The 10,565-nt window shown below is 35.2% G+C and overlaps 1 protein-coding gene across 1 annotated transcript in view; it reads right to left on the reverse strand.

The window, feature by feature from the left end:
- LOC107707535 (N-acetyl-beta-glucosaminyl-glycoprotein 4-beta-N-acetylgalactosaminyltransferase 1-like) overlaps positions 1–10,207 on the reverse strand; it is a 129,976-nt gene extending 119,769 nt beyond the window's left edge. Inside the window, exon 1 of the mRNA XM_016511594.1 lies at positions 9,026–10,207. Coding sequence (XP_016367080.1) covers positions 9,026–9,167 — 142 coding nt within the window. The 5' untranslated portion in view covers positions 9,168–10,207. The remainder of the gene's footprint in view (positions 1–9,025) is intronic.
- Positions 10,208–10,565: the final 358 nt, after the last annotated feature.

The raw sequence follows: 10,565 nt of genomic DNA on the forward strand, positions 1-10,565 counted from the left end.
TTTAAAGATGTCTATCAATGCAAGCAAGTATCATTTGGTCAGTACTTGTCTTTTGAATATCTAGGGATTGTGTTGAAAGGTGCTCCACGCATTCTGTTTATCATTATTTACAGGCCTCCAAAATACTCTCCAGCCTTTGTTGAAGAGTTCATAGAAATGTTATCAATGATTTCCTCTGTTTTTGCTATTGCAGGGGATTTTAATATTCACATAGATAATGCAGAAATCAAAACTACAAAATGAATTATAACTGTTTTAAACACTTTTGACCTGATTCAGCATGTGCATGGACCCACACACAGTCGAGGACACACTCTAGAGCAGGGCTATTCAATTAGTTTTATTTGAGGGCCGGATTATTGAACTGAAATTTTGAAGGGGGCCAAGGGGGTGGGTGGCTGTCCCGATCTCTTTCTGAGGGGCCTATAAAATTAGAAATTAAATTTAAATGCATATTCAGCAGTAAAATATATAATATTATCAACACCAATATCTATAAAAGGTTAACATTAGTGCTGTCTGTGAATCGATTATAAAAAATAAAAAAAACGAATTATTCACACATTTTTCTATAATCAATTGTAATTAACTGCATATTAATATATTTATATTGTCATAATTTCACATTGAACCTCCAAATTAATATAGAAACAATATAAAGATGATATATTTTAAATATGTGTTTAATGGCATCTTTTTACTAAGTAGCCTATTATTAACAATGGCCAGTATTTTTGATAACTGCAATACTGCTACTGATGTCTCTATTAAATGCATTTTCCCCTCAATTTTAGCTATTAATTATAGCAATTCAACGTTGCAGTATAATTGAAAGCCATTATTTTAGGTTCTGAAAAATAAAATTTTTAACTTTTAATTTAAGTGAACTTAAAACAATCTTCACATAACAAAACCCAGCATTTTGACATAATTCTGTTTTTGTCCGTTGAAGCGCTACTGGCGCACTGTCTGAAGCGGCTCAGCTACAGCCGAACGCGCAGCCTTTCAGACTCCATTCGATAATCTTCCTCGTCCAGTGTCTGCGCTATTTCTCGACAGAAGTTATGACGGACAACAATCATGTGATAACTAGAGCCCGACCGATATATCGTTTTGCCGATATTATCGGCCGATACATCGGCCTCGATCCGTTCCCACGGCTCTCGGCCCCGCCCCCACTCGTCACAGTCACGTCATTATAAGTGTTTGATCACCACATTTGAGTGATTGCAAAAAATTTGTTTATGTATATATATTCTGTTTATGTATACACTGTATTCTATATATAGTACCAGTTAAATGTTTGGACCCTAAAATGGGAAAGTGTCCAAACTTTTGACTGGTACTGTACTATAATATACACAAAGAATATCGGCCGATATATCTCCCTAATATCGGTATCGGCCCCGAAAAACCCATATCGGTCGGGCTCTAGTCATAACCCCCTTACACAAGCGCTTGTCAGCGCTGCCATTCATTGATGTTAATTTGCGATTGTTGTTGTTGCGTCTCTCATCCTTTTCTTTTGCGGTTGTGAAACAACGGCCCAGGCAAGTGTTGTCACCTTGTGGACAAACTAATTAAAAAACAAAATTCAAGATATAATGTGCGACCTGCACGTACTCTCCCCTCGGGCCGAATGAAGTTGAATGGCGGGCCGGATGTGGCCCGCGGGCCGCCAATTGAATAGCCATGTTCTAATGTATTAAAAGAATTCTCTTCTGTCCAGCAAGGCTGCATTTATTTGTACAGTAAAAAATGCATGCCTGATTCAAGAAGAGGGTCTCAAAAATGGCCAAAAAATATTATTTTACTAACTTCTTAAATTGTGTTTTGTTGGTATAACGTCTGCTAGAATGTAAAAAAAAATGTTCAGTGGTAAGTAAATATTTTTAAGTTGTTGTTTTGTAATTTATTTTTTATTTGAAAAGCAGGACAAAACAGTAAAAAGCACATTTTGGCTACTTCATTTATGCAATGGTGAAAAAAATGGCAAAATACATGGGGGAAAAAAATGTAAAACCGTGTTCGGTATTCGACCTTGTCGAAAGTGTTTCATTTTGTTCGGTTTCGGCCAAGAATTTTTATTTCGGTGCATCCCTAATTTTCAATAGTCATACTAGTCATAAAATAGTCATACTATTTTCAATAGTAATACTAGTGTTGTTACTGAGAAAAAAAAATGTGCCATTAAATTACAGTTACTTATGAAAATGTTAATGGTTACAAAAGGGGTTACATCTAAATATTTTCTGCAAAAAGCTAGAATATGTTGACTAATATTAATTTGTTTCTTAGCTGGGTTTTTTTTTGTGCACAATGCCTCCTGCCATTTAAAGGTCATTTAGTAAAGCAATGTCATTCTAATGCCATTCTAATGCTTTCGATTGGTTCTCGTTTGAATTTGCAGCGCACCACATCTACCAATTACATCAATTCACATTGCCGCTGAAAGTTTTAGGCTACAACCTGTCTGAGTTGAAAACATTAATTAGATATTTTGAAAAGTAATCAAAAATGTTAAATTGTCAAAAATTTTAATCAATTACATTAAGTAACCTAGCATCTGCTAGATTTCTGAAAACGGAGTCATTTTTTGTTCAAAAACTCAGCTTCTTTGTTCATTATTTTATACTGACTGAAATATTAACTTAAACTGCTTCAAGTTATACAGGTATAATTTATTAGAAAAAATACTCCACAACCATTTTTGTTACATTTTGTTCTAAATATTCATTTGTTAAAATTAATAGTTAACTTTTCAAATAAACAAGCATGTTCAACAGAATATTTATGAAAGCCGTTTCTGCCACAGAATTAAAAAAAAAAGTAATTGCGACTTTTTAATTTCAATTCTGAATTTTTTTCGCAACTGCGAGGAAAAACACAAATTGCAAGATATAAACTCGCAACTGCAAGAAAAAAGGCAGAACTGAAAGATAAAAATAAGTTAGAATTACATATTCGGTAGCACAAACAAGAAAAATGGAATTGTTAACTAAGATTTGTGTGTGGGGGTTTTTTTCTCAAAAATTGCAATTTGCAATCATTAATTTTTTTCGCAAGCAATAAAGTGTGAGTTATGGAATTTAAACTCAAAATTGTTCATGTATACATATCATGTAAAAATGAAATGATTATTTATTCTGCGGCAGAAACAAGCTTCCATAGTTTTTACTGCTGTTTAAAAATTGGTATTATGATACTTCACTGTCAAAAAAGTAAAGTTTGTTGCAAGTTCTTCAAATGTAGATTAATAAAACAAAGCACACCTACATGATGACAGCAGCAAGACGTCTTACATCTCATACTGTACATGGTGTCCATTCTAAGCTGAAGCTGAATTTCTAACATTCATCATAGCACATAAAAGTCCAGGTAACTCACTATACACTTTCATCGCACTTGTAACCAAGATTTAAAGAAAGAAAAATGAATTAGTAGTTTCTGCGTCATTGATTAACAAAGGCAAACAGGCATCCCACAGGTGAAGTAATTCATGCTCAATTTCCCTGTTAACAAAAGAAACGGTAATATAAAGGAAATTACAGCAAAACCATACTGTGAATCTGTGCAGGAATGCAGTTTGAATCCATTAATGTCATTAACCATAATAAAAATAGGCGTGTAACTTATAATATATTCACTGCCTTAAAACAGTCATTCCTTAATATAATGTTACTGTAGATTTTCCTGTTAAGCATTACAAAGTGCTGCATGTAAGACATGTTTTCATAGTAACAAAAGACCTTTAGGGTACCTTTTCAGTGAATGTAAAATGACACTTCAATTATACATCAACGTAATTAACTCTGATTTTATGACCTTAACAGCCGTCACGCTTTAGTACGGCCAGATTATGGTGGGAAATGGCTGCTTTCCATTCACACACACACAGCCGTATCATATGACCTTTCCCAAAAGCCCTTTCTGTGCCTGTAACCAACCTGCCAATCTCAACCCACTCCTCCTCAGTTCACTTGTGTGTATTTCTCACACCCTTTCATTCAGCATTCACAGGGGTCCCGGTTAGAGGTTGAACACCGATGCCAAACCGGGATCAGTTCCCTTGGATTTCTAAACATAGCAACCTAAAGCAAAACACTCATTTTAAAAAGACTTCCTTTGTATTAACAAACACTGTACTTTGGCCATTTCCACTATTCAGTTCTTCATGTTCCTAAACTCTAAATGTTTTATTTTTATTACCATTAAAGCTACAGTATGTTTTATGTTAAAACACTTTAATATACATACTAAGACAGCTTTAAGTAAGCCATTAGGTAGGCTGATTTCCCTAAACAGCATTAACACTATGGTGCTATCAAAACATTGCTCTGTTTGTTTGAGATTCCTGACCAGCCTGACTCAGCAACACTGAATCAACCAATGGCAAGTTGTTGTTATTGGGTTTTTTTTCGACCAATGGCAGATTGGGGTGTGTTCTGGTATCTTTAGTTAAGCAAAAATTACACCCATTAATTTAAAACAGGAGTAAATTTAAATAAATAAATTTATTATTTTAGTTTCAGGGGGTTGCCCATGTGTCACAGGGCTTCTAAAAATGCAATTTATTGTGAAATAGCCTACTGGTTTCTTCATTTTTTTTTCTTCCTCTGATTGAAATATTTAAAACCAAACATTTAAACCATGTTTTCTCAGAAATATTGTTTGAATTGGTCATCAAATGTTGTTTCTTTATCCTCAATTTCACTTTGAAAACGTTTTGTCTTTTGTAATATCCCTTTAAGTTAAACACAGTTTCTTTAATGACATCATCACCCAGGAAGTGACCATTTTTGGCGGGAAAACAGCAGCACAGAAATAAGAAAATAGTCTTATATATTTGATTCTGCCAATATTATACTACATTTATTTATTGATAGATTGTTTTTTTTTCATAAGTAAAAATTTTAAATAGTTATTCACTTTTTATTACTTAATTAAACTTCTGAAGTCTCTTTACCTTATGAAGAATTAAAAAACCCTAAGATTCCTTAAATATTTTAGAGAAATATTTAAAGAAAATGCATGCATTTAGATGCTTTCCTAATGTACCAATGTCTATATTATTGTATGAATTCAATTATAGTATCTGTGTCACTGTAAATTCATTTGCAATTTATGTTAAGGTTATGTTTTTTGTACAACTTTTAGATTCTTTTGGCTTTTATCCCATCTTTATGCCATTCTTTTGTTTTCTAACTATTCTCAATTTGATGTGTGGGTGTGTGAGTGTTTATTATGTAGAACTGATCTATTGTTGGTTTTTATTTGTATATAATCCCTTAGAAATGTTGTTTTTGTAATCGCTGTTTGAGCATTAATAAAAAAAAAAAAATGAAATTAGAAAATATAATTTAGCTTAATTTAAAAAAATACATAATGTTAGATGCAACAACAGAAATTTGTGTTATAAAAGATGCTTAAAAATATATCGTAATTAACCTCCTGACCTCATGCAAGCCAACTCAAAATCCCACACTGAGCAATGGCTAACTTTAGCTTTTAATTTCCATTCTGTTAATTTCCTTGCCATCATGCAAATAGGTTATAATTAATGACGTTTAAGTGCCTGAGCTTGACCAGAGCATATATTTGCAAGTATAATATATGCTTTCATAGCAATACCTCTACAAATTACAACCCAAGCACATTCATTTTTAAAAACTTGCAGAGTTCAAAAGGTACTGCATAACAGGAATGACCCGCCTGCTACTTCAACACATTCCTTCACACTTGGTTGCTTAAAAAGACCCTTGTTCACAGCAACCTATCACAGCTGGTGCACGGCTACATCTTGACCCAGCCCTACGGAGCCTGTAACTGGGAATAAGGTGACCACTGTGAGTCCTCGGGCGAAAATAAATCAGCCTATTTGTGCAAACACGCACAGCCAACAACTCTTATTAAAATGTCAGTAACGTCACTCGGCGAGCCCCACAGACTTTTTAATTTCGCCGTAGATGGCTTGGTGCGGTGCCACGTTATTTTCCAGACATCTTCTTCTTTGTGCTAATGCAGGATTTGCACTGCCTTTTCGCACTTGAGTGATTCCAGTGCTCTTCTCTTTCGCAAGAGGAGTGATTTGGTGGCCCACTCAAAGACTGGAGCGGCTAGACAGAGGCTGAAGTTCCTGGGTTACGATTGAGGTCAGTTTGGGGCAGCAAGGGAGAGATGCCAAACCACACAGAGCTTTTAGCAGCTGTTAATGAGAAAGGAGATCCTCTTCTAGAGTGTCGGACACAAAAAAGTTGTCAGATGGGCTCTAGAGGTCTAGCGCACGGTGTTAGCAGACTAGTGCTTTTAATATAAGCTTTAAGGTGCTGTCAAATTACTCAAATTTCACTGAAAAAGCCTATTGTATATTGTCAATAGTGTAGCAATGTATAAAGCACAACTCACACAGAAGTCAAACCAAGAAGCTATCTGTTGGTCAACACACCAAATTCATGTGAGCAACTGAAACTTGAGCAAAATCTGCTTTGGGAAATGTTTCACCCTCAAGCGAAATTACCACAATCACATGGATTCCAATTGAATTACTGAATTTTGGCTGCAGCAAATACAGTGAACAATGGTAAATGTACCATCTGTTTAGGCCTATTCTTTAATATATAGACCTGTAGCTGATGTTATTTTTTTTATGTAAAATTTTGGTACATTTGGAAGCTTTGGTGAAAACTTGAACGCTTTCAAATCAAGCAGCTTTCAGTTGGTCAACACGGCAAATTTACAAGACCAACAGAATTTATGCGAAATCTGCATGGGGAAATGTTTTATAATAATAATAATTTGTTGCATTCATATAGCGTTTTTCTAGACACTCAAAGCGCTTTACAATAGCTATGTTTCCATCCAAAGATGCGAATTTAACGCAAAACTGGAATATCGCATAAAACATTTACTAATAAAGCACCGTTTCCATCCAACGAGTCAAAGAGAACAAAATCGTCACTTCCTGATAAACTGGCACTAAATATCTCTAAGAAAACTAGGAGAAGCCACTGAATATAATAATTTTCAAATGTAATAAAGTACTTGCGCTTCAGAGCGAGCAGACATAACACAATAAATGCGATCATTGCTTTCGGAGGTGGATGCTGTTGTTTGGGAACGCAGTCGTGTAAGACAGTAATTATACAGAAATACTTTGATGACAGACTTTCCTCAGGCATTTCAGAACGAATTAGAATTTATGCGCATCTTAGCATTTCCATCCAGCGTTTTTTTATGCAATAATCCAAAATGCGCATAAAAATAGGTGGATGGAAACATAGCTAATGTGAGAGGGTATCTCCTCATCCACCACCATATGAAATTGCCTCAGATTACATTTCCAATCGCATGGATTCCTATTGAAATTTCTGAATTTTGGCTGCTGCAAATTCAGTGAACAATGGTAAATGTAGTGTACCTTTATTCATAAGCTGATGTCATTTTTATGTAAAAATGTTGGTATATTTGGAAGCTTTGGTGAAAACTCGAAGACTTTCAAACCAAACAGCTTTCAGTTGGTCAACACGGCAAATTTACAAGACCAACAGAACCCGATGCAAAATCTGTGGGAAAATCTTTCACAAACATGCAAAAAGAGTCCAGGATTTCTAATCTAAAACAATGGTAAACGTGACTACATCGTCATTCTTAATATACAGACATTCTTTCAGTTAACAATGGTAAACGTACCGTGACTTTATTGTTAATACGCAGATCTGAAGAGGATGTCATTTTTTTAATCTAATATTTTGGTAAATTTGGAAGCTTTGGTGAAAATTTGAAGACTTTCAAACCAAGCAGCTTTCTGTTGGTCAAAGCGGCAAATTCACATGACCAACAGAACACAATGCAAAATCCGAGTGGGGAAATCTTTCGGCCTGTTGCACAAAATTCACAATCATTTGGATTCCTATTAAATGACAATATTGTGTCTGTGAAAATTCAGTGAACAGCAGTAAATGTGACTGCACCTTTACTTTTAATATGCAGAGCTGAAGCTGATGCCATTTTTTCAATATTAAATGTTGGTAAATTTGGAAGCTTTGGTGAAAACAACACTTTCAGCACAAGGAAATCTTTCACACTCATGCAAAATTCACAATCACGTGGATTTCTATTAAAATAATTGAATTGCAGCTGTGAAAATTCAGCAAACAACAGTAAACGTTACTGCACTTTTACTCTTAATATACAGACTTGAAGCTGATGTCATTTTATTAAAGGTACATTTTAGTAAATTTAGTAAAACACCTGTGTGTGTGTGTGGGGGGGGATTGATGATGCACATTTCATTAAAACAAATGATGTTCTTTAATACCAGTCAAAAGTTTTTTGTTGTTTTTTTTCAATTGTTCACTGCCCACTTTGTTACAAAAATAAATTCAAGTTCTTGCCACACAGCTGCCAATATAATATCACAATGAGCAATGTGTGAGTTCATGAGTGTGTATGTGTGTGTGTGTTTTGCAGAGGTAAAGAAGATTCTCACAAGCACATGGCTTCTGCAAACACACTTCTGCTTAATCATAAGCCGAGAATCTAGTTTCTCTCAAGATTCATCATAGCAGACTAAGCTCTAATACTGCTCATCTGAACATGTCTGCTTATGTTGTCCATATTTGCATAATTTTAGCACCTTCTAAAGAAACCAATATAATATCAACTTAATTTAATTCAAATTGCAATATTTCAGCTTTCTGTGCAAAATGATTCAATACTAATGCATTCAAAAAGCTGATAATACTAATGTTACACTCCTAAAATGTCAATTTGCATCTGCCAACTATTAAAATGTGCCGGACGCTGATGTTGAAACTCAGTATCAGCGCCGGTGCCCTAGTTAATTAAAGTTAATAATGCAATTGATAATTCAGCAGTTCCCATTCATCTTGCTTTCATTCTGAACCTCAGCTTCATTTCTCCTCAACGCTCAAAAATTACACCAGGAAAAAAAAAAAAAACTCCTTTCACATCCTAAATTATTATTTTCATATCATCTAAAATATAAAAACCAAACGCAGCTTACTTTTTCCATAGTTGAAGTGAAGTTTGATGGATTTGCCCTGGTTGATGTGCAGGTACGTAAACCACACGGCAAAAGTGAGCAGCACCAGCAGCAGCAGAAGTTTGAACTGCTTTCGTATTTTCTTCACAGGGAATCGCAGCATTTTCGCAGCTGCAGCATCATCAGCAGCAGCAGCAGCAAAAAAGAGAGTGTCAGCCGCTCTTCAGTCTGGCGCTTCAGAGAACGAGTCCTGATGTCACAATGGCATATTTGCAGCAAGCACCAGGTTCGGTTTGCCGCAACTAAACTCCCGGTATCACAATCTCATCTTCGCAACAGCAGCAGAATGAAAGTGTCAGCTGCTTCTCAGTTCGCCGCGCTTAAATTTGTACCTTCACAATATCATATTTCTCCAGGCAGCAGCAGAATCTGTCTTGTTTTGCTAAAAGTTAAGACTCCTTATGTCACAAAGTCATATTTACAATTTGTCAGCTGCTTCTCGGTTTGGCACGTTTCACAAAACGATGTCGCAATGTCACATTACAGCAGCAGAAAAAAGTCAGCTGCTTCTCGCTTTAAAGACAATGCCATTTCCTCAATGGGTTTCTTACTGTTCTAACTCTATAGAAGGAGCATGCATGATTTACAAGCCATGTCACTGTTTGTGACTTCAAATGGACTTCATTTAAGTCACATTTAGCACAAACAAGTTTTAAAAACAGGTAGAGATGGAGAATAGTCCCGTAAACGGTTTGATTGCAGGCAAAGAAAAGAGCAGCGGGCTGTTAATCTTGTGAAAGCCGCTCTGACAGCAGTCCAGCCACTCCAGACAGGATCATCCTCTGGATTTAAAGCTTTCACTCAAATGACCAATCTAACTTTTTAACATTGCGGTTTCGCTTTTAATTAACAATAAACAACACAATCTAACTGTAGAACCTCAATTGTGAAGCTGCTCCTTTCTGGGATGCTTTTTTAGATTTGTTGCTATTTTAAACAGCCATGTTAGCAATAAAACCACTCAATTAACAAATGCAATATTTAGCATGAAACCACATCATACAATAACATATACATATCATGCATTGTAAATTTGTTTTCATTCATTTAACTTAGATTTCTACACATCTTCTTTGAGAAATTCGCTTTGAAGTGGTCAAAAAAGTGCAATGAACTTATCACTGCAGGTTATGAATGACTGGCAACACTGAATTTAATTCCAAATTTAAGGCAGCAATTATAGCGAGTTGATTTTTACAGCATATCTAGAATCAAACAGTAGCCTAGTAATGTGCAAAAAAAAATCTAAATAAACATAAAACACTTACGATTTAATGAATTAAATATGCATTCGAGTGGCTGCATTGATTCAGTATGCAACAGTAAATTTGAACATCACGCGACTGGTACTTTATCGCATTGCAATGGAGAAAAAAAAAAAGCAATGCAATCAAATAAATTCTGATTTATCCTCAGATCTTCTTAACACACTAATATGCACCGTGAATAAGAATCGCATTGCTCTTGCGGTTCATAGGTGATGCGATCATGCACCTGCTAT

Source organism: Sinocyclocheilus rhinocerous, unplaced genomic scaffold, assembly GCF_001515625.1.
Source record: "Sinocyclocheilus rhinocerous isolate Xijiao unplaced genomic scaffold, SAMN03320098_v1.1 scaffold1376, whole genome shotgun sequence".
Lineage (NCBI taxonomy): Eukaryota > Metazoa > Chordata > Actinopteri > Cypriniformes > Cyprinidae > Sinocyclocheilus > Sinocyclocheilus rhinocerous.